At 36.2% G+C, this 22463-nt stretch overlaps 1 protein-coding gene across 6 annotated transcripts in view; it reads right to left on the bottom strand.

The window, feature by feature from the left end:
• LOC108972236 (UHRF1-binding protein 1) overlaps positions 1-22463 on the bottom strand; it is a 43643-nt gene that overhangs the window by 18844 nt on the left and 2336 nt on the right. For 4 of the 6 annotated variants that reach the window (XM_018938765.1, XM_018938766.1, XM_018938763.1 and 1 more), the window contains exons 2-16: positions 16957-17158; positions 16563-16823; positions 14276-14668; positions 13889-14054; positions 13695-13815; positions 12213-12652; positions 10864-10956; positions 9557-10782; positions 9327-9486; positions 7290-7428; positions 7042-7217; positions 6024-6213; positions 5780-5947; positions 5588-5702; positions 3291-3311 (exon numbers count right to left, since the gene is read on the bottom strand). In XM_018938765.1, the coding sequence (XP_018794310.1) occupies positions 3291-3311; positions 5588-5702; positions 5780-5947; positions 6024-6213; positions 7042-7217; positions 7290-7428; positions 9327-9486; positions 9557-10782; positions 10864-10956; positions 12213-12652; positions 13695-13815; positions 13889-14054; positions 14276-14668; positions 16563-16823; positions 16957-17158 (3871 nt within the window). The remainder of the gene's footprint in view (positions 1-3290; positions 3312-5587; positions 5703-5779; positions 5948-6023; positions 6214-7041; positions 7218-7289; positions 7429-9326; positions 9487-9556; positions 10783-10863; positions 10957-12212; positions 12653-13694; positions 13816-13888; positions 14055-14275; positions 14669-16562; positions 16824-16956; positions 17159-22463) is intronic. The other 2 variants (XM_018938767.1, XM_018938764.1) reach the window with 2 other exon arrangements.

Raw genomic sequence — 22463 nt, forward strand, 5'->3', positions numbered from 1 at the left:
ATTTCTATAAATACGTTTGCATGTTATCACAAAGAACCACATATACTATTGCGCGCCTAACATTTATGGGGATGGTCTTATAACAAAAGAAAGTCTAAGCTCCGCCGCTTTTTAACTTGAGTTTCTTAATGTCGTGTAATTTTTTTTTTTTATGCTGACTTTATGAAAATACCCAATTATTAATAGCAAATTAGTACTTAAATAAATGAAAGAAAATATATTAACTAATTGAAGAATAAATAAAGCCACAAAAGCAACAAAAAAGTAATTAACAACATTCCGCTAAGACTACTTTGTTTAAAACATGTTTGCAAATAATTCCATAAAAATGTCCAAGTTTATGGGATTCATTAGCTGGATATAAATAAATTTCGTAAATCTTAAAAACGCATGCAATTCCTTAACTCAGTGGTTTTGAGAAATAGAGAGAATGAAAAAGAATTTTTTTTTTTTGTAATTTAAGAAAGTGCAAATACTTCAAAAATGTACGCATTACTAGGTGGCAGTCCAAATTTCAAAATAATAATAGCCTCAGGGTATTTCAATAAGCCTCAATTAAAACTATTTTTAACAAAATGCTAAATCACAACAAATTTGTGACTTTGGCGTTAATCAGACAAAAAAATGTAGAAAGTGCAAGTGATTTCTAAGTATTGTTTCGCCCATTTTTAATATGTAATTTTTTCATTGTATTCAGTAATATTTACAATTTCATGATGGAAAGATATATACAACCAGATTTTTATTATCAAAATAATCGTTCTCCAATTGAAATTTTCCGTGCGCTTTTGCCATTTTATGGTCGTAATAATCGTCCAACGCTATTCGTCGAATTGTTTAAAATTTCAAGCGTAATTTTTTTTTACATAAATTTCTAAAGCCAATAAGACAAAAAACCGCTCGAATTAATGAAAGTATTGCTGCCGTTCAGGCTAGTGTTGCTGAATTTGTCGATTCCAAGACATGCTCAAGAATTACGACTACCTCAGAGAAAAGATTTGGACAGGCATATTAAAATGTGCGCACTCAAGAACAGAAGCCATAGGAGCACCGTTAATGTCGCGAATTTGCTAATTTTGAATTGGAACAACTTGGAAACGATAACGATTTTTTAGGAAAATCATCTACTCCGATGAGGCTGAACTTGATCTGAGTGGTGCGGTAAATAAACAAAACTGTCGATTCTGGTGCAATCTTGACAACATGACAACATCTAGTTCCAACAAGACGGGGCTACATGCCACACAGCACGTACAACAACCCAGTTAGAAGTATTGTGAGAAATATTTGGAGCTTCGATTATTTCAAGAATTTGTGACATTGAATGGCTGCCAAGAAGTTAGCACTATTTACTTTTATTATTATATTATTTTACAACTTCTTGTGCGATTATTTGAAGTCATTGGTCTTTACAATAAGCCAGACTATCTTCAAGCTTTGAAAGCCAATATTGAACGTGCTATTCATGATATACGACTTGATTTATTGGAAAAAGTACTCAAAAATTGGGTTCATCGAATTCGTTCATGCAAAAGAAGTCGTAGAATCCATAATTCAGAACTTAATTAAATCGATTGTAATTCACATTAAATAAAAAAATGTTGATTTCCTTAACAATTATTGAAAACCCCTGTATATCTGATTATTAATCTTAATATTTTTATATATAATATAAAATATTTTTCTAATTAATGGATGTTAATTTTATATAATTTCCGAAAATATGTCGTAAGCGGATTAATTAAACGAAAAATGTTACTTAATTATTCCATTGAAACAATTATTTGCTTTAAGCATTATAATTGCTAAGCGGATTTGGCAGGGAATACTGTAAATGTTGTCACTTCTTTTTTTTTTTAAATTTTTTTTTTTTTTTTTTTTTTTTTTTTTTTTGTACAAACATATTAATGTGCTGAACTATGTGTAATAAAATGAAATATAAGTGATGTAAATTTAAGAAATGCCTATTTTTAAGCAATAATTGGATAGCGCACAAATCTGAAGCCGCTTATTTCAAAATATTTTTTAACAGTATATTCTAGTTTATAAGCATGAATTGCAAGCAATTTTAGAATTAATTGGACAATTAGTATATTTAGTTTTAATTTTTCCATTAGTTATTTATCAACATTTCAAGAATACTGAAAAAAAAATTTAAATAAAAAATTTCGAAAATTGACAGCTGATAATGTGGGATATTTTTTTTCCTCGAATGGCGACTGCTTGAAAAAACAACAATTTTCTTGAATAGTTATAATACTTTGAAAAAAAAAACGATATTTTTATTTCTAGTCTAGCATGCTCTCTTTAAGGTATTACATGGGTTTACGGGTTTCAAAAAATCGATTTCTAAGTCTAATAAGTCAATAAGACATATTAAATTCAACAACACCTCTCGAATACTGACCTAAATTTTTAAGGCTAACTAGACTAAGTGCGCCATCTTTAAGCGCGTTCTCGAAACTGTGTTTTTGAAGTCGGTTGGCAAAATATCTCCAGTAACACTCAACCGATCTTCATGAAATTTTACACAATTCTTAAAGTCTTGGACGAAATTTTCACTGAAATTCTCATTTTTGTTTTTTTTTTTCTACAAAAATCAAAATTTCAATGACAACGCGGGCGCATCTTATTTTCCGAGGAGTCACCGGAAATGGCGTCGCATGGCCGATTTTAAAATATTTTTCTCCAAAAAATTATTATATCTTTTTACAAAGCCCATTTTATTAATTTAGAATAGAAAGAGGCCAAAATATAACACTTTTATAGGAAAATAAAACCATAAATGCTATAAGTCGCCTGTGGCTTTACATATTGTAAACTTTTAAATATCTCTGCCATTTTAGTCAAACTTAGCTACTTAATGTACAACTTTAAACAATGTTGAAGGTTGCTTCAAATATATATTAAAACCCTGTACTAAATCAGCCTTAGAAAAGAAACAAAAAAATGTTTTCAAAACTTGTACACATTTTAGCAAGTATAGGGAGGGAAATGTTACAAGAAATGTTGTTATTTGAGCATAAAAATATAGGTAGCATAAACCGCAAAACTCGCAACACTACTTTCAATTCAAAAAGAAAATTTGGTAAAAGAAAAACAAAACCCAAAAATCAAAAATCAAAATAATTAAAACAATTTCAAATAAAAAAGATATTTAAAAATTCCAACATAACCTAAGTAAATGCAAGTACGAATCCAACTAAAATAGCCATAATGCAAATTGAATGCATAATAATAAGAATTTTGCTTAAAATATTAGAAGAATTGAATGAGTTTTTTTAATATACCTTATTTGCTTGTTGAGCTTTCTGTTTTGTTTTCAAATGAATTGTAGGCAGATTTTGATATTTTGTACGATTTGATATTGTTGTTGTATATTGTAGATATTATATTATGTGGTATTATTGTAATACGAGTATGTCGGTGTTTTTTTTTTTTGTTTTGTTTTTATTTTTGTTTTTTTGTTTTGTTTTGGTGGGTAAGAGTAGAATTGTTTCCATTTGATTGTTGTTTTTTGTTTGTTTTGGAATTCAGAAAATATTTTACAATATATATATACCATATATACGAATATTGTGTTTCGAACGTTAATTGTTTGATTACGTATGTTTGTATTTGGGGGGTATATTATATAAATGTTGGCAATTTAGCACACATCGAGAATTTTGTTGAAAAAGAGAGAGAAAAGAGAAAAAACAAAAATGAAATTTAAAAATATAATCGTTTTTACAGTTGACTTTTTCACTTATGAAAGTTATATGCATATGTATGTATGTATTTACGATTCATATGATTGTAGGGCCTATGGAAAGTGTTTAAGAAGAGTTAAAAAAGAATTAAGAATTAGGTTATATTAGAAATTTAATTAAAATACTATAGTGGTGCGATCTAAACAAGTTATGAGGATATAATATAGCACTGCCTTGAATACTAATATCTGCCAAAATTCGTGAAGATATCTCGTCAAATAAAAACCATTCCAAACGAGAACTTTACTTTGATTGTTCACTTTGTATGGCAGCTATATATAGTGGTCCGATCGGAACAATTTCTGCGAATAATAAAGCACTGCCTTGGATAGTAATATATGCCAAATTGGGTGAAGAAATCTTCAAATGTAGAAGTTTTCCATACGAGGACTTGATTTTGATTATTTAGTTTTTATGACAGCTATAAGCTATAGTGGGCCGATCGGAACAATTTCTGGGAAGGTTATTCCACTGCCTTGGAAAACAATATATGCCAAATTTCATGAAGACACGTGTTCAAATAAAAAAATTTTCCATATGTGACCTGGTCTACGAAAAGGGAGCTAACGTGCGAAAACTAGTTTATGAGTTTTTGGATTCTATCACGTGAAAAAAGCAGCTCATCTTCCATCCGAATCAACTAAGATTTTTTGACACCTAAGCCCCCTTTCCGTAGACCAGGTCACATATGAGTACTTGATTTTGATTGTGCAGTTCCTTTGGCAGCTATATGCTATAGTAGTCCCATCTGAATAATTTCTTCGTAGATTGCATAATTGCCTTAGATAATAGTCCATGCCAAATTTCGTGAAGATACATCTTCAAATAAAAAAGTTTTCCATGCAAGCACTTGGTTCTGACCGTTCAGTTTGTATGCCAGCTACATACTCGTATATGCTATGTCGCCCAAAATTGGCGCTTCTGACAAATGAGCAACTTCTTGAGGAGAAAAGAACGTGTCAAAAATTTCAGATCGATATCTCAAAAATTTACGTATTAATTGATATACATATGCATATATAAAGACAGAGGGGCATGTAACTCTAAATCGACTTAGCTTTAAAAATATATCGAGCTCCAACATTTCAACTTTTATAATACCGAAAAAACGAAATTATAAGAGACATGTTTTGCGAGAGCCATTAAAAGAAAGGTTTGAAAAAATTTTGTGTTTTAGGTTTTGAATTTTTGTATTAAAAAAAAATATATACATACATATATATTTTCGTAAAAAAAAAATTTTAATAAATTCCTTTAAAAAAATTATGTATAATTCTTAATTCACTTTCCATAAACGCCTGCAGTTGATAATTTTCAAATTTCCAGATGTCGAAATTCGTAAATGATTTCGATTGTGAAGGAATAAAACTTGAGAAAATTGAAAATCTTAGGCATGCAAAAAGTTATAACGAGACATTATCCGCATATTTAGGTATTTAATACATAATTTAAATGAAAATTTGTAATTGAAGATTACTTTGAAAAAAAAAAGATTTAATAAAAATTTAACAACTATTTACAATAAACAAGAAATGAAAAACAAATGAAATTGAAAGATATAATTTAAATAAGAAAAAATACAGTAAACAAAAGCCGTTATTAAAAATAAAAAATTAAATTAAATAAAAAACATAATAAACAAAACTAACATGAAAACAAATATAACAACGCAAGCTCATATTCAAAATCAAAAAATACAAACTAAAAAAACGAAAACACATAGAAAAACAATTTAAATGAGTTTAAAAAATTGTTCGATTATGTATTAAGTTTTAAAAAAAGTGTATAAGAAGGAAGCAAAAATAAAGTAAGAATTAACAACAAAACAACAATACCTGCAATTCATCCCACGGAATGGCGCCACATTCATCGCACGAAACAGCGGCCACCTGCAGGCGCAGTGAAGAAGCATTACCCTCATTTTGACGTATCAATTCAACTGTTGTTAATCTATGGAAATTAAAAAAATAATTATCAACTTATTTCTCACATTTATTGCACAAACTCAAGTGTCTTGTCACACGCACCTAAAAGTTGCCATTGATACCAAATCGCGTCGCCGCCACGTGCTTGCCTCGGACGGCTCTGACGGTGATGATAAGTTAGTCTTGTTGTAACCAGGCTCCTCTAGCACTTCGCTGGCTACTTCCACGGGCGATGCTTTTAAGTTGGTATCATTGGTGAAGGGATTTAATCTTTAAATATATTTTATAATACATTATTTGCAGCAATAAATTGGTTGAAATTAAATGGCATACACTGAAATCATACCTAAACATTACATCAATGCAATCCATGGTCTTATCGTCGCCCATAACTATGGCGAAATTTTCTGAATCGGAACTAATATCACTTTGTATGGAGAATGTATCACTGGTGTCATCGTTTGGTGTACCAGATTTGATGGCCGAATCGATGGACGTCATAAAACTGGAGAAGCCTTTTTTCATAGACATCAGACCTGGAAGGGGTGATTTTTAATTAATGTGATTTATAAAAGAGGAGAGCTTGCTTCAAAATAAATATATAATATTCAGTTTTATTCCATAGAAGCAGTTACACGGGTTTACCGATTTCAAAAAATGAGAAACCCTTGAGAACTTGTGCGCTCGAGGCTAAGTGCGCCGTCTTTAAATGCGTTTTTGTCAAAATTGGCAAGATTTCTCGAGAACTACTCAACCGATCATGACTAAATTTTACACCGCTCGTTGAGATACAATTCTTAAAGACTTGGAGGAAGAATTTTTTTTTAGATTACAACTATTAGAAAAAAAATTTCGCGAAATTGTCACTGAAATTTCTCCTTTTTTTCTTTTTTTTGATAAAAATGACTGCGAAAATCCAATTTTGAGTTTTTTTTTAGGTTAAAAATATTCTAAAACAATGCAATGTCTTAACCTCTCATAACTTAACTTTTACTAACATTATAAGGAAAAGCTTTAAAGTAACGACTAAATTACTTTATGTATTCAAACTGGTTTCCTTTCTACTTGTAACCATATTTTTAATACAAATGATATACTAAATTACTGCAATCTAACCTCGCTTTTGTCATTCACTGCAAAATGCATCTAAATAATTAGGGGTTACACATAGTATCAAAAAGTTATAAGTTATAACGATCCTAAAACGTTACGTTCAGAGTTTTATTTGCGTAAACTTATTTTAGTATGCAAAGCAACAACAAATTTTTTAAACTAGTATAAAAATGTATGATTTTATGACTTTACGATGCTTTATGACACGTTGTGAGTACCCCAAATAATATAAAAAATTATATTTTACTTACTAGAATTGATTTCTTTCGTTATGCTGGTCGCATCGCCCGCATTCGAAGTTCGTGCTGAGCGCACGCTCTTCGTCGACGCTGTAATGGACTGCGAATAAACACCAGTATCAGGGCGTGAACCCTGACTGGGTGTAGAGGACGCTACAGTGGGTGTACTTTGAATTTGCACATTGTAACTGCAAAGCAAAAAGAAGAAATTAATAATTAAAATACGTTGTTACCTTATAACTAGTACAACAATTACTAACCCATGTGTATTTGGATTAGAAGTGTGCATAACACCATCAAAGAGCGGTTCATTAGTGACCGGCGAAGGTGTCTCCACACTACCATATATATTACTCTTCACTTGCTCTAACGGCGGTGTAGGCCATATAGTGTTTGTACCTGCCAAAGGAAGCGATAAATTAGGTAGTCCATTATACGAAATTCATGCAATATTTGCGCCAGTGATAAGTATTTCATAGCACGAGTAGTGATTGCTTGAAAGTTTATGGTTATATAGCAGTTCTTTATTTTATTTTGAGTTTTAAGTGGTTTGTGGGTGGTTGGTGTGGCTGAGTGGCATTGTGGACAGTTCAGCATCTACGTTGATTAGTGGTTTTAATGTTATTTATGAGGAAAAACATGCAAAATTTATTGGAGATTAAAAAATATATTCAAAAAAAAACGAAAAGTATGAATGAAATCGTTATTAAGCTACGCACGCACACACACACACACATTGAGATGATTAGAAATAAATTAGTAAAATATTGAATATAAAAGAAGAGGCAAAATAGAATCGGACTAGGCCTTGCAGAAGTCTAAGGTTGAGTAATATTTAGTAATTATAAAATCAGCTTTTGACAAAATAAAGAAGTGTTAATTTTAGACAACATGCTAGAATTGAATTGCACTGAAGAGGTGCCAAATATATGCCTCGGTGGAGAGGGAATAAATTCTAAGGATATTATTGATCCCAAATTGAAAAAAAAAAACAACCTAAAAGAAATGAAATTCTCTTAAGCGTTTTTTGTTATTTCTGCTCTCATTATCAGTGAATTAGAAAGGGGTTGATTTAAGGTTCTATACTAAGAAATTTAAATAAAATAATTGTTTTTAATTCTGCCCTCTTTTTCAATGAATTAGAAAGGAGTTCTTGAACTTTCTATAAATAAAGGGTTTCTAAAGAAAAAAATATTTAGTATAAAAAACCAAAAAAAAAAAATAGAAAATTGGGAATTAAAAAACCCTCCTTAAGGGTTTTTTCGTATAATATAAAAGTTTTCACTCCCATGTGTCAACAAATAATATTTGCTTTGAAGTTCTATAAATAAATGCTCTCTAACAAAAAAAATTGCTTAGTAATAAAAAGAAAGCCCCCCCGAGGAAATAAAGTACGCTTTAGGGAAATGAATATTTTAGCTCTCATGTATCAATAAATATGTAAAAGCTTTAAAGTTCTATTGTTAAAGGGTTTGTATGAAAGAACTGTACATATCTAGTATTAAAACAATACCTCAGAAGGTAGAAGAAGTGTTTCTAAGAGAGAAATGTATCTAGTACTAAAACAATATATCAGAAGGACATTAAAAATTTAATTTTTAGTAGAATTCACTGTTCATATAAACTAAATAATGTGTTTCTAAGGAAGAAATGTATGTATATGGTATTAAAAAAATTACCCCGAAATGAAATAGAATAATCCTAAGGGAAATTTTTGGTATCGTCTTTTATATTTTCATTTTTGTTTTTTGTTCTTATTTGGGGGCAAAAAATAACCTTTGAAGTTCTATAAATAATAAATTTCCCTATTGATCTAGTTACGTTATATCTAAATATATATCTATTAAATAATGTAATAAGTAAAATGAGAATGTGAACAAAAGACCTTGGATGGGCAATTACACGCATTAAATTATGGAACTAAGGTCAACGCGGGTGTTTGCGGTGAAATGATTTGGCATTAATAATTAAATTTAGAAGTATAACAAACCTTTCACCTTTAGTCTTGTGTTTCAAAGTTATATTTATACTAATGCTGCCAGCAAAAGCGGCCAATTTTAACTACGCAACTAAATAGTTAGTAGCTAATCGATGTGCCTATGCTTACGACTTGCTAGGTGTGTATTAGTAGCTAAGCAAAAAACAAAATAAACTACGAAAAAAAATAATAAAAGTAAAAGAGAAAAGCCAAGTATTGACTAAACAGTGTGTTAGATAGACACGGATTCTGGTTGCTATTTTTAGAATTTAGCGATTACTAAAACTTAGGATACGAAAAAAAAGAAAATAAATCTTACTATTCATGTGTAAATCATCACCCAAACTAGCTGAATCGGGTAAGACACTTTCAGCATCACCACCACTCGATTCCTTACCAGGTGTTGGCGATGGCATCACGAGTGTCACTTCAATTTGCGGTATAACGCAACCGAATATCATCGATTTCTTGGTATTTTGCTGCAAAACAATAAAAAAACAATATTATTTATGAAAACTTTGTTTTAAACGCCGCATCATGTTTACAAACCTTTTGTAAAATACGCTCAGCGTCCATTGATAGGAACATGGCCATTTCCGTCATCTCCTCAGCCAAACGCAATAGGAACAAGTATTGATAGTGATCGATTTGCACACTCACCAAATTGGAAATGTGCGCAATGGCATGCATATCGGCGGTACGTTCGCTATTTTTCGGCACCTTGTCATTGGCTTTAGCAGCAGCCGTTGCATCAACGCCAGCGCTGGCGCCATTAAAGGAACGTTGTGGCTTCCAATCGCCCATACGTACATCCTCCTCGCTAAGAAAGGGATTACGTGGCAGATTTTTACTATCCCCATTGGCAAAATCCATGCAATTTATATTCGTTTCGACGGAAGAGCCCTTCATGCTGAACGAGGCGCACGAATTGCTATTGACGCTGGCAGCCGGCGATTTGTGCATAGCACCAGCACCGGAATGCAGCCACAAAGTTACCGGCACAGCATCGATGAATGGTATCGATTTGTTGGGACCCAAAGAGCGTGCACCCAAGAAATCCACCCACACCGGATCGAGTTTGATACACCACACATCACGCGGTTCCGACCACATGGCATAACGTGACAAATTCTGTACCGAGGCGGATTTCGGTATTTGCGAAGACGTTGATGTTTGTGTTTGTCCCTGCGACTGCAAGGGGTCTTGTGGCGGCACGGGTGCGCCCACATCTGCGGCCGCTACGTGTGATAGTATGCGATCGGTAACAATACACATGTCACCGTTGACCGCTGGGAATTCCGTGCCGAACACGAGTGAACCCTCCTGCAGTGAGTGCAAAGCCTGCGCTAAATCAGCACGTGACGAACCCATCTCACGTATATTGGTTATGGCAAAACGTGAAATTTGTATTTGCATGATTTTGGGACGATCCTTTTGATTGGGCACATCCACAGTCGATTCAATGACTACGCGTGGCATAATCGCTTCAATCTTCACATCCATATACATAAGATTGGGTTCTTGTTCGGCTTGCGAAATGGCCGCCTCGGAACCGACGCGTGAGCCTTGTGAACCCCCGGTACCAGCTGCACGTTGTGAGGCATTCGATGAGATGGAACCGCGTGTGGCGGAGGAGGCGCCGCTCGCTGTGCCGACACTGGTGCGTAATAAGCTCTCATGTAAATTCAATGCAAACGAATTGAGCCAAAGTATGGAACTTAGATCGAAGTGCACTTGTAGAGGATTAATATGAACGAATACTTTGGACGGCGGCACTAAGCGTGTAGAAGAAAAAACGACGATTAAATTAACCAATGTTTTGTGTACGCATTGTATGTATGAATGTATAAACTTACAAGGAAATATAAAATCACCGGGGTAATAAAAGTAAGTAAACTCAGCATGTACGACGGACATGTCAGCGGGAAATGAATAGCGCTCTTTATCACCTGCAAGATAATAAGTTCAATTAGTATATAAATAGTTTTGATTTTTCAACAGAATATGGCATTCATTGACTTAAGTCAAGATAATTAAATAAATGACTTTCTTGCCAAAGTCTAATGGGAGTACTAATGAGAAGATATTGGATAAGGTAAGATTTTCTGAATTAATATATCTAATTTTTGAATAAAAACAAAAACCACCGTTAGCAACAGCTGCACTGAATCTATAAATCCTTCCGCAGCTGCATATCTTCTAACAAAAAAGGGTATGAAAGTCTTGTATCTTGATTTTGATCGATCAGTTTGTATGGCAACTATATGATATAGTGGTCCGATCGGAACAACATATTCAGAGATTGTAGCGTTGCCTTGGACAATAATGTATACCGAATCTGATGAATACATCTCGTAAACTGAAAAAGTTTTCAATACAAGAACTTGATTTTGATCGATCAGTTTGTACGGCTGCTATATGCTATAGTAGTCCGATTTTGACAACATGTTAAGAGATTGTAGCGTTGCCCTGGACAAGAATCTATGTGGAATTTCGTTAAGATATGTCCTCAAATAAAAAAGTTTTCCATACAAGAACTTCATCGATCAGTTTGTATGACAACTATATACTATAGTGGTCCGATTTAAACAATATGTTTGAAGGTTGTGCCTTGGGCAGTAATCTATGCCAAATTTGGTTAAGTTAATTTCTTAAATAAAAATTTTTCCATACAAAAATCGATTGATCGATCAGTTTGTACGACAGCTATATTTTGTTATGGTCCGATAGTGACAATTCTAACAAATTAGCAGCTTCTGGGAAAAAAAAGTACGTGTGCAAAATTCACTGACTATTTATGTATATAATTTATTAGGTCTCGGAGCAAACTTGATATACCCGGTTCAAAATTTAAAAAAAGGTATCAAAATGTAAAAAATTTAAACACCAAAAACACACTAGAATTAATTTAAGAATATGAATTCTTTCAGTACCTGAACGTGATTTCCGCTTATTTTGTGCTAAAAGTGCGAAATTTGATGATTTATATGATTTATATGTTTTAGTGCGTTTGTTTGTTTGACAAAAACAAAGACAATGAGTTCGATATTAAATATGACGGAGCAGAGCAACGAGAGAAGCAAATATGAGAGACTAATCAATATGCATTTTATAAAAGTATGTAAATTAATTGAATGAGTTAAGTCTCAAAACTAACTAGATAACTAACTAGTATATACAAATGAAAAGTATGCACATAAATTACCCGACACAAACTCCTTAGGCATCTGCTTTCTACCAGAGGTGGTAACGCGATACAAGGTGAAATCTTCTATGCGCAACACAACACAGGCGCTCATCAATTTCGCCAAATTGTCCAATGTTGTCTTTTGCTGTTGTGCTTGCATGATTTGATTGGCGAACGCTGAAGCATTACCACCCGAACCGCCACCGCTGCTGCCGGGACGATGTGGCGTATTTGCGCCAGAACTGGAAGTTGGTGTGCCACCAACTGTGGACGCATGCGCTGCGCTTAACGCTTGTAGTGCATTCACATTGAGTGCGACGGGTGAAGTTGGTGCAGTGCGTTCAAGTGGCGCATGTGTTGATGGGCGATTCGGTTGACTTAGATTAAGCACAGCTTCACGGAATGTATTAAGGGATTCTTTAAGCCACAACGCTGGTGATACGGATGCTTCGCGATATCTGTTGACAAAGTAATTGAATAATGAAAATAAATATGAGTAAACAAAAATCAAGAAATCGGCGGCACTATAATAACCTTCTGGTCCTAGTGGTCTGGTCTGAACAATATTTTCGAAGATTGTAGCGTTACCTTGGACAATCATCTATGCCAAAATTCATAATGATATCTTGTCGAACAAAAAAGTTGTCTACACAAAAACTAGATTTTGATCGATCAGTTTGTTCGACAGCTATATGCTATAGTGGAATTATATATTCAGAGATTGTAGCGTTGCCTTGGACAATAAACTATGCCGAACCTCATGAAGATATCTCGTCAAATAAAAAGGTTTTCCATACAAGAACTAAATTTTGATCGATTAGTTTGCAAGACAGCTGTATGCTATAGTGGTCCGATCTAAACAATATTTTCAGAGATTACAGCGTTGCTTGAGGCAATAATCTATGCCAAATTTTGTGAAAATAATTTGTCAAAGAAAAAAGTTTGTCTTCGAGAACTTAATTTTTATTGAACAGTTTGTATAATAGGTATGAGCTACAATGGTCCGATATGAACAATTTTTGGGCAGAATGTTAGCGCTACCTTCGATAATAATTGGTGCTCAATTTCGTGAAGATAATCTGTCAGACACAAAAGTTTTTCATACAAGGACTTAATTTTGATGGATCAGTTTGTATGTATGCTATAGTGGTTCGATCTGAACAATTTGTTTGGATAAGGTTATGCTGTCTTGGACAATAATCTATACAAAATTTCGCCGAAAACGTCTCGACAAATAAAAAAGTGTTTCATACAAGGGCAGGATTTTGATCGAGCATTTTGTATAGCAGCGTTATGTTGCAGTGCGATATCGCCGATTCCGAGAGGAGAAAAAGACCTATCTGACCTGGAAAAAGTTTGCGTATAAGGAGACAAACGTACAGACGGACATGTCTATATCGGCTCAGATCGTCAAACAGACCACTTAGATTTTATTTTCCTACTGGGGTTTCTAAACTTCCTGACAGTATTCAAAATACAAAATATGTAAATACTACTTACTTCGCCCAGTGCGCACGATCTGATTTGGCCAGATGATAAGGATAATAGTCTATTTGGAATGCTTGCACCGATATTTGAAGAGCGCCACCTTTATCCAATTCGGGATAACTGGAGCGGCCATCTAGTCGGATGTGAAAATAAAATTAAAATATTAAAACATCAATATTAAGAATATATTCAACCATTCCACTCACCTCCTTCATCGTCGCACAAATGCAAATCGATGCGTTGGCTGAAAAAGTGATAGGAAGTCTCGCGCACATCGAAGGCATTGAACATTTTTTGCGCTGATGATGTGTGCGCCGTATCAGATTGGCGATTTTGTTGCTGCGCTATCTGTGCCTGATACTCAGGGAGCGTCTAAAAATAACAAATATTTAAATTTAATAAATTCTAACTAGTACTATACACACCCACACATAGAAAATTATATGAATAAAACAAAATTCACAAAACACTGTATAAAATTAATTACAACATGTCAATTGTTGTTGTCAAATGCAATTACATACGTACTATATACATACATACAAATCAATTAGCTAAGTAATTTTATTGAATAAAATAATCATGACAATAACCTGTAATTTTCTAGCTGCATTCTTTTTCTGTGTTGCATGGGTCGCCGCTTTGATGAGACCCGATAAGGAATCGACAAAATGTAAGGCCGCTTTCAGCTGCGAATCGGTGAGCACCCATAGTAAATCGTCCAGTATGAGCACCAGTCGTGAGGCTAATAATGTACAATCGGAAAGCCGTTTCCGTAGTGTAAGTCGACAGCGCGCTTGATTAGTGAGCAAACGGAGAGGGGTGAGTGATTTGTCCTGCGTTGAACTGGCTTCGATGCGCACCGTTTGCCAGGATAGTTCTTTGAATATGAGTATGATGCCTCTAGTGGGATCTTTAAGTCGGGTGAAACGTAGATCGGCATGAGCCCATTTTGGTGTTTTTGATTCAACGCGAATGCGAGACATCTATAGAGGAAATAAAAAAAACGCAAACTTATTTATCAATAATGACTTAACGTAACAAAGTTATTAGATCTAGTTGCTGAGTGATTCTAACATATAAAAAAATATTTAACGCCGGAATATGCGGTAATTACGTGAGTTGCTTGCAAGATAACGAAAATGACTAAAAATCAAAGAGTTTTCCGGAGGAATCAAATACTGCGATATCCAGCAGTCCGTTCCCATGACAGTCGGGTATACGTAACCGGAACGGACCCCGATTTTCATCCGCCCAAAGACTGTCAAATCGACAGAGTTCAACAGCAGGGTTGAACAACAACAACATGATCCAACAGTCCAGCAAGCCACAAGTCCCTCAGGACTCTAACCACTTCTTCATGCGCAGCGAGTCCCACTCATCTAAAACTCCTGTGCCTATGGTCCGACCCCGTCGAAACAGCTCGTTACCTTGGGCTTGCCGTTAGGTGATTTCGATGACAATCAAGTTGAACCTTCCCATCCAAGCGAGGATTAGATAAAAGCTACAGTAACAACATCATGCATCAACCGTCCGATTTCCAAAACAGCTGGTTATCGGTATTCGGACGAATTTGATCGGGCTAATTACGATCTAATCCTACTTTCATCGGCAAGAATTAAGTTAAGTTTGTCATCATTGGAACAACATCTTGCAGCAGAGTTGCTCAATAACTTTCTAATTGGTGCTGACATTGAGTCCAACCCGGCTCCGGAAGCAGTAAAATTGCTGCGGTTTTTTTGGGGAATGTTTTCCATACTACATCAACAACAATGACATAACCTAAAAAAATAAGGCCCAATTTCTGTAAACACGGAAAATCTTCTATTAAAACTAAAACCGTTAGATCAAGACAGGGACAGCATCTTTAATTCAATGTGACACCCATAAGTCAGTTAGTTTCCCAAAGGAGTTCAGACTGCAACCGTGTACACCTGAGTTGGCTGCCGGGGCAAAAAGCTGACATTCGAATTCGCCAGCTATGCTGCGACTTCTAGGATAATATGACCAGAACCCTGTATTGCGGTAGGGTTCCACACCATAAAGGAGCTGCTCCGCACGGAGAGAGTGGGCAGAAAAAGTTACTGGCAGGTAGAAACAGATATGCACCATGCAAAACCGCTAATGGGAGATTACAAGCTAGCGAGGTTTAAAGGTATGATTAACCCCCCCATAGACAAACTCCGTCTACTAGTGACACCTGTCCAACGTAGGCATGGGTTCTTATGCAAACTGCCGGTTATGCGATCTACAACTGGAAACTCCTAAGCGCCTGATGTAAATGCAGGCTTAAGGCCTTTCAATCCATAGATAGGGATCACATTACCTCAATAGTGTTACTTCAGATCGCGGTGTTACCTCAGATCCTTAAACTTCTGGTATCAGATAGTCGGTATCAACACTGCATTACGTAGTTCAGAAAAAATATTCGGAAGAGTTTAGGAATTTTTAAGAAATATGCAAAATGGCAAACATAATTAGCTTATGCTTTTTGGTCGAAATTTATTCAATCTTGTTGATATTGGTAGTAAAAGTTAGCAAAAGTATCGTACCACTGCCCAATAGCTGATCTTGTCCTTACAAATTGTCGCATAAACGCATGGAGGAACACATTAATATTTTGACTGTAACTCCCACACGAAAAGCAACTAAAAATGTAAACCTTTAAAGAAATAACTTTAAAACAATTATTTCATAGCATCAAAATACTAAAATAAAGCAAAAATTTTCAAAAAGCCTACAGACGTAAGTTAGCACTTTCAAATTAATTGCTTTGGCGTAGTAATTTGTTTGATTTCACACAATTCTCAACTGCACATTTTCCCCACTATTTACAAACAAATTGCTTTTTTGTATTAGAACAACAACAAGGACACTTACCTGCACGGAGGCGGTGAACGCTGCGCTCAGGAATTTCACATTCACGGTATTCACAATGATTGTAATGCCATCCACCACTTTGTGTATGTAACTGTATTTGCCCTGCGGCGCCTGTGGCAGTGTCGGCTGTGCTGTTGCCCCGCCACCAGCAGCAGCACCACCTCCTCCACCTCCACCCGCAACGCCACCGGGTGAATTGGCATCCTGATTTCTAGTGCTCGGATCACAAGTTTCCACGCTGATATTCACCTCGTCCAGTGTCTGCCGGCATTATTTTGTGAGATGTTAGTATGTGTTTATTGAGTCATGCAAAGGTAGAAAATAGAATTACACATTTAGCAAATACTAACAAGATATTTATCGACATGTCCATGTCATGTCGTTCGTTACTCACCAAGGTTATTGGCACACTTTTCAGTTTTGTCCAGCTAATGCGAAAGGACACATGATTGCACCAGGCCGAAGTGAGTCGCAACCATGAAGGCAAGTCTAACAGTTCAGTGAGCACCGCTTCGTCCAGCTGCAAGTTCACCAAATCCCCCTCACCGCGAAATGTGCTCAAATTAATTTTGTCCGATGACAAATTCTTCGTGTAACTGTAAAAAAAATAAAAATTAATTGAAAATGAAATAATGGAAAATCAAGAAATAGCATGGTATAAAGAGATTTAAGTGGTAATGAGTGACCGAAAATAGTATTTATAATACACGCTCTTCATTAACGGCCACCAATTGCTGGCCCTTAGAGCTGGCAGTAGAGTGTATAGCTCAATGGTATGTCGTTACGCTCACCAATTGACCTGTTAAAAAACGATGTCAACTACAATATTCTGCGGAAAGAACTTTTCGCCTCGTACTTCAATGACTTTTTATTGTACGTTTCACTAATTGGTGCTCCTAATTGGCGTTTTTTTGTTTTCCATTTTCGAGCTGTGTGTGTTCTATTGAGCATATTTTTTGCATTGCCTGAAAGCGTCTGCCGCACAGCAGCTGCAATATTTAACTGTATCAATAATGCAATTCTCTGCACTCAGTTTCCGCATGAGCGCTTTGATTTATGATTTTGATCGTTCGAATGGAAGTGGGTTCATAAATGCACCGTTAGCTAAAGTAAATTATAAAAAGTGCTACGTGCTATGTGTGCTACGAGTTTGAAATATTACTCATACAGAATTCGTTTCGTTTTTATTTTGGAGGATTAATGAACGAAAGAGGAGGAGAAACCGCAGACAATTCCTTCCTCGCTCGAGTTCACAGGAGGTCTCGGTGCTGTACAACGATTTAGAATGTATATAAAATCAATAACTTGATGGATCAAGGGATTCGAATTGTTTATTATCAACATGATCCCTGGCTTCTCTCTACGGCCCTGGAGAAGAATATAAAAAGAGGGAAACTTTATTCTTCTTTATTAGCGTAGACACCGCTTTCGCGGTTAGAGCCAAGTTAACTAGAGTACGCCAGTCGTTCTTCCTTTTTGGCTTGAAGATTCCAAGTGTACCCAGATCCTTCTCTACCTGGTTCATCCAACAGAGTGTAAGTCTTCCTCTTCCTCTTCCTCTGTCTGGAGGATGGGAGTGGCAGGAAAGTGAAAGTCTGAGCGCCATTCACTTGAGTGTGGTCAGAAACGATTCCTTTACCTATGGCTCAAGCAGCCAAAAAACATCTGTTTGAAGGCAAGCTAAAGTGAAAAGGCGAAAGACTCCTCCCCAGCTATCCGTTAGAGGAGCAAATTATTACATCCCATTTCCGAAAACGGTAGGATTTACGTAATCGAAACGAATCCGATTTATATAGATAGTGTTTTCAAAAGGACGCTACAAAAAGTAGACCGATAGGGACAACAAAGGATGCTATATTTTTTCCAGCTCTTAAGTAATGTCTGCCATTTCATCATGGAAAGATATACGATCCGTCAACGAGTCGAAATTATTAGAATTTCATAGCGAAATTCGGATTCAGTGGCCTCAACTTTAAGATCGCTACGTCTTAATAATCGTACTGTCAGATCAAAAATTGAGCGTCTAGTGGAAAAATTTGAATCCACAGGCACAATACAAAATGTTCCCGTGCCAATAAGACAAAGAAGTGCCCGTAGTGTCCAGAATATTGCTGCCGCTAGCGCATCAATTGAGGAAGACCCAGATCATTCCCTCACACGTCGTTCTTAAGCGTTGGGAATATATGTGACGTGGTTGTGGAGAATTTTGCGAAAACATGTTGGCCTACATCCTTACAAGATCAAATTGACGCATGAACTGAAGCCGCTTGACTACTAGAATCGTCATATGTTCGCGAATTGGGCTGAGCAACATCTTAAAAATTATCCGGATTTTATTCGAAAAATCATCTTTGGCCATGAGGCTCATTTCTGGCTGAATGGCTTTGGTCATAGAGTAAACCACACCAACTCGTTGGTTCACCATTGCATCCCGAAAAAATTACGGCGGTGTCATTGACTACTTCTCCCGTCATGATCAAGAATTTACTCTGAATGGGAATCGCTACCGCTCCATGATAACCGAATATTTTTGGCCCGAATTGGACAATATGCGGTTTCAACAGGACGGCGCCACAAGCCACACAGMGAATGTTACAATCGATTTATTGAAAACCAAGTTTGGTGAACGTGTTATCTCACGAAATGGCCTAGTCATTTGGCCACCTTGGTCATGCGATTTAACGCCGTTAAAATATTTCCTGTGGGGCTACGTCAAGTCTATGGTCTATGACAACAAGCCAGCGACAATTGATGAACTTCGTACGAATATCGAACATGAAATTCGCGAGCATCCGCCGATTTTTGCTTGAAAGCCGTCGAAAATTGGGTTCAGCGTCTGGACTTCTGCAAGCGTGTCCGTTGTGACCATGCAAGATAAAAATCGAATTCCATTCATAATGGCATCGAATGTCCTTTCACAGGAATAAAGATTTTCATTGAAATCCTAAAAGAAAACTTTCTTTAAAACCTAGTTATTTACTATCAAATTAATACTTATAGTATGAGAGATAAGTATAAAATATTTATATGTAATCGGAAGATAGCAGGAATTTCAAATGGTTCAATTTACGTTCATTAATATATTTATTTTTGTTGAACTACTGCGGCAAGATTGCTAAACAAACACATTTGACTCCGCTTGCAAATTTTGTAGTTACATTTCAAATTAAAATTAAACAAAATCGCAAATCGTAGCGGCGAAATTGTGTTTGTGGCGCTTGGTTTTGCCATCAAACAGCTGCGATATACATATGTATCAATAAATATGTATATATATCAGCCTTTCTCTGAACTAAAACTGTAGTGAAAACAAATACCATTGTAGCATGCGCTAAAAACTGAGAAATCTGAGAAATCTGATAAGGACCTCATTTTTTAACGATGTTACATTTTATATGTACCTACCAATATCGATTTAAGATAAGATAGAAAAAATAGGGTTTCTCCGGGACCTTAGGTCTATTGTGCAATTTCCTAAATCACAAAGACTCACCTAGTCCCAGCACATTGATAGAGTCCAATATACTGTTAGATACTAGGGCGGCGATGTGATTCTTATTTGGACACGTGGATCACAGGGTCTTTATCTTGCGTCTGCACACTGCTATGCTGTCTATTAGAGTTTCAGGCTCGCTGTCGCAGAACCAGCAATTTGCAAAAGAAGCTGGGCCCATGTAGTATAAGTGCTTCCTTAGCTTGCAGTGGCCAGTGTATAATGCGACAAATGGTCCAAATTTGTCCCTATGGAGATTAATTACATATTTAAACCTGCTGAATATAAACCACCACTAGAAAATTTCCATGGCGCATGCTTTGGACTTGTTGTCAATACCTCTAACCCACCGCGATGAAGGGTTCAGGTTCTGCCATGTTAGTAGATGCTATGGAGTCCTGCGACTCTTGCACCAATTCTCTCGGACTTCTTCGAGCCACCGGTGTACGACTTGATTGGCTTAACTCTAAGCAGTAGCTCTAGAGTCGAATCATTCCATTCAGCCTTGCTTCTAAGGGTAACCTTGAACTTCTTGGGGAAAAATATACGCATCGCAAACAATGAAGGCATCGACATATGGTACATCTGTCTATATATATTCGCACCCTAAAATCATTTGTAAAGTTCAAGATAACATGAATGGTGATTTAACAACAAAGGACCTCTTGATGTTCTAAGAGGCGGCTTCGCTTCACACAAACTGAGACGGCAGGTTTGGTTTCTGCGAGACCTGATCAGACTGGGAACGGGTACCTAATCCCCATTAAGATGGTAATGTATAGATAAGTTGTCGTCGACATTATCCAAGGGTAGGACCAGGGAACGCGCAGTTACGACAGGGTCGGCACAAATGGAGAAGGGTGTCAGATGAGTAGGGGTAGCAGGGCATGTAAAGAGAGATAGTGTCATGAAGGCATTCATTGCACACTGGACATATATTTGATATGCCAGGGTATATTCTGCATAAGTAGGAGTTTAACCTGCTACAGTATCCAGAACGAAGCTGCGCAAGAGCCACTCTCGTTTCTCGCGGCAAGTCGTCTGCAATGGGTGGTGGTTTGATTCCAAGTACGCCATTCACTGAGAGAGAATCGGTTAAGGTGTTAATGGCTCCACTGTGAATGGCGGTCAGTGCTTGTCGAAAGTTAGTTGCGTCCGAAATCTGGTCGGCGTATTGTTTGATGTCATCGACGTAGTTGAGGAATGACTTCTTGATGCACCTAGAAGGCGGTTCCGCTCCAAGCAGTTGACTGCAGGGATGTTTTCTGCGAAATCATTTCAGCAGGAACTGCTTTGAGAGGAGTTCATTATGCTCTTTGACTGGGAACATACGGGTCTCACTATGCAGGTGTTCGATGGGAGACATAAAGAAACATCCGGTCGTAGTCCGGATTTCAGTGTTCTGACAAGTTAGGAGCTTCTGTACTTTGACGATAATCGAAGTCGTATGAGGAGTGAAGGAGCGCAGACTGTCGAAAGTCCCATTAAAAATATTAAATTTATTGACAGTCGGAATTTAAGTTAAGTTCCGTACAGTGATGAAGCGAGAAATGTCGCAGAGATAGCCGCTCGATAGGAATGGCGGCACAGTGTACGAACTAGGTACCATTTGCACAGCCGTAGATGCTAATGTCATAGTTGTGTGCTGGCGGTATGTGGCCACATAACGTGTGAGTCTTAATGCCGGCTTGTATGTACTGCAGCTAACCGAGATCGCGTTTAAATGGAACCTTATAGCACAAACGCAACGGAAAAATTCCTTCAGATTCGCGTTGGACTCAATGACACAACGGATCAGGAGGGTGCGGAGCAAACTTCTGCTGATAGCAGTTACTGCAGTGATGATTTAACCTAAATCTTACTGATCCAAACAGGGTAATATCGGCAAATTACAGTCTTCGGACGGATAAAATCGGGATCAATTCCGGTAGCATAGAACCGCCTGAGGGAGGGACAGTCATAGGAAAGTGTCTACTGTCAAATCCCTTCTAAAGAAAGTGCTCGTATTGCTTCCCCAAAAGCATTACAAGTGGATATGATCTAGCATATTGAACATACGAGTATGTGTACTTGTTCAATTCAATGTAGATTAGATTGGAAAATGATGTATGCAATACGAGATATGGTCTATTATGATCTTCTAAGTAGCTTTCGCGTAAAACCCTGAACAAAAGTGCAAGTAACAAGTATAAATTTTACTCTTTATAATTCTCATTTCATTCTTTCAACTCTTTTTTAAATGCTCATAAATTTTTCTTACGTATAAGTACAGACATTCAACTAAATAATGCATAAAATTTTACATAATAATAGATTCCTTACAAATTATCTATGTTTGTAGAACTTTCTGCTTTCAACGTATAATCAGCAATTTAAATTAAAATTTTCTACTGCATTCATGAGTTGCG

This window comes from Bactrocera latifrons, unplaced genomic scaffold (genome assembly GCF_001853355.1).
Source record: "Bactrocera latifrons isolate USDA-ARS-PBARC rearing strain unplaced genomic scaffold, ASM185335v1 scaffold_39, whole genome shotgun sequence".
In the NCBI taxonomy this organism is placed as follows: domain Eukaryota; kingdom Metazoa; phylum Arthropoda; class Insecta; order Diptera; family Tephritidae; genus Bactrocera; species Bactrocera latifrons.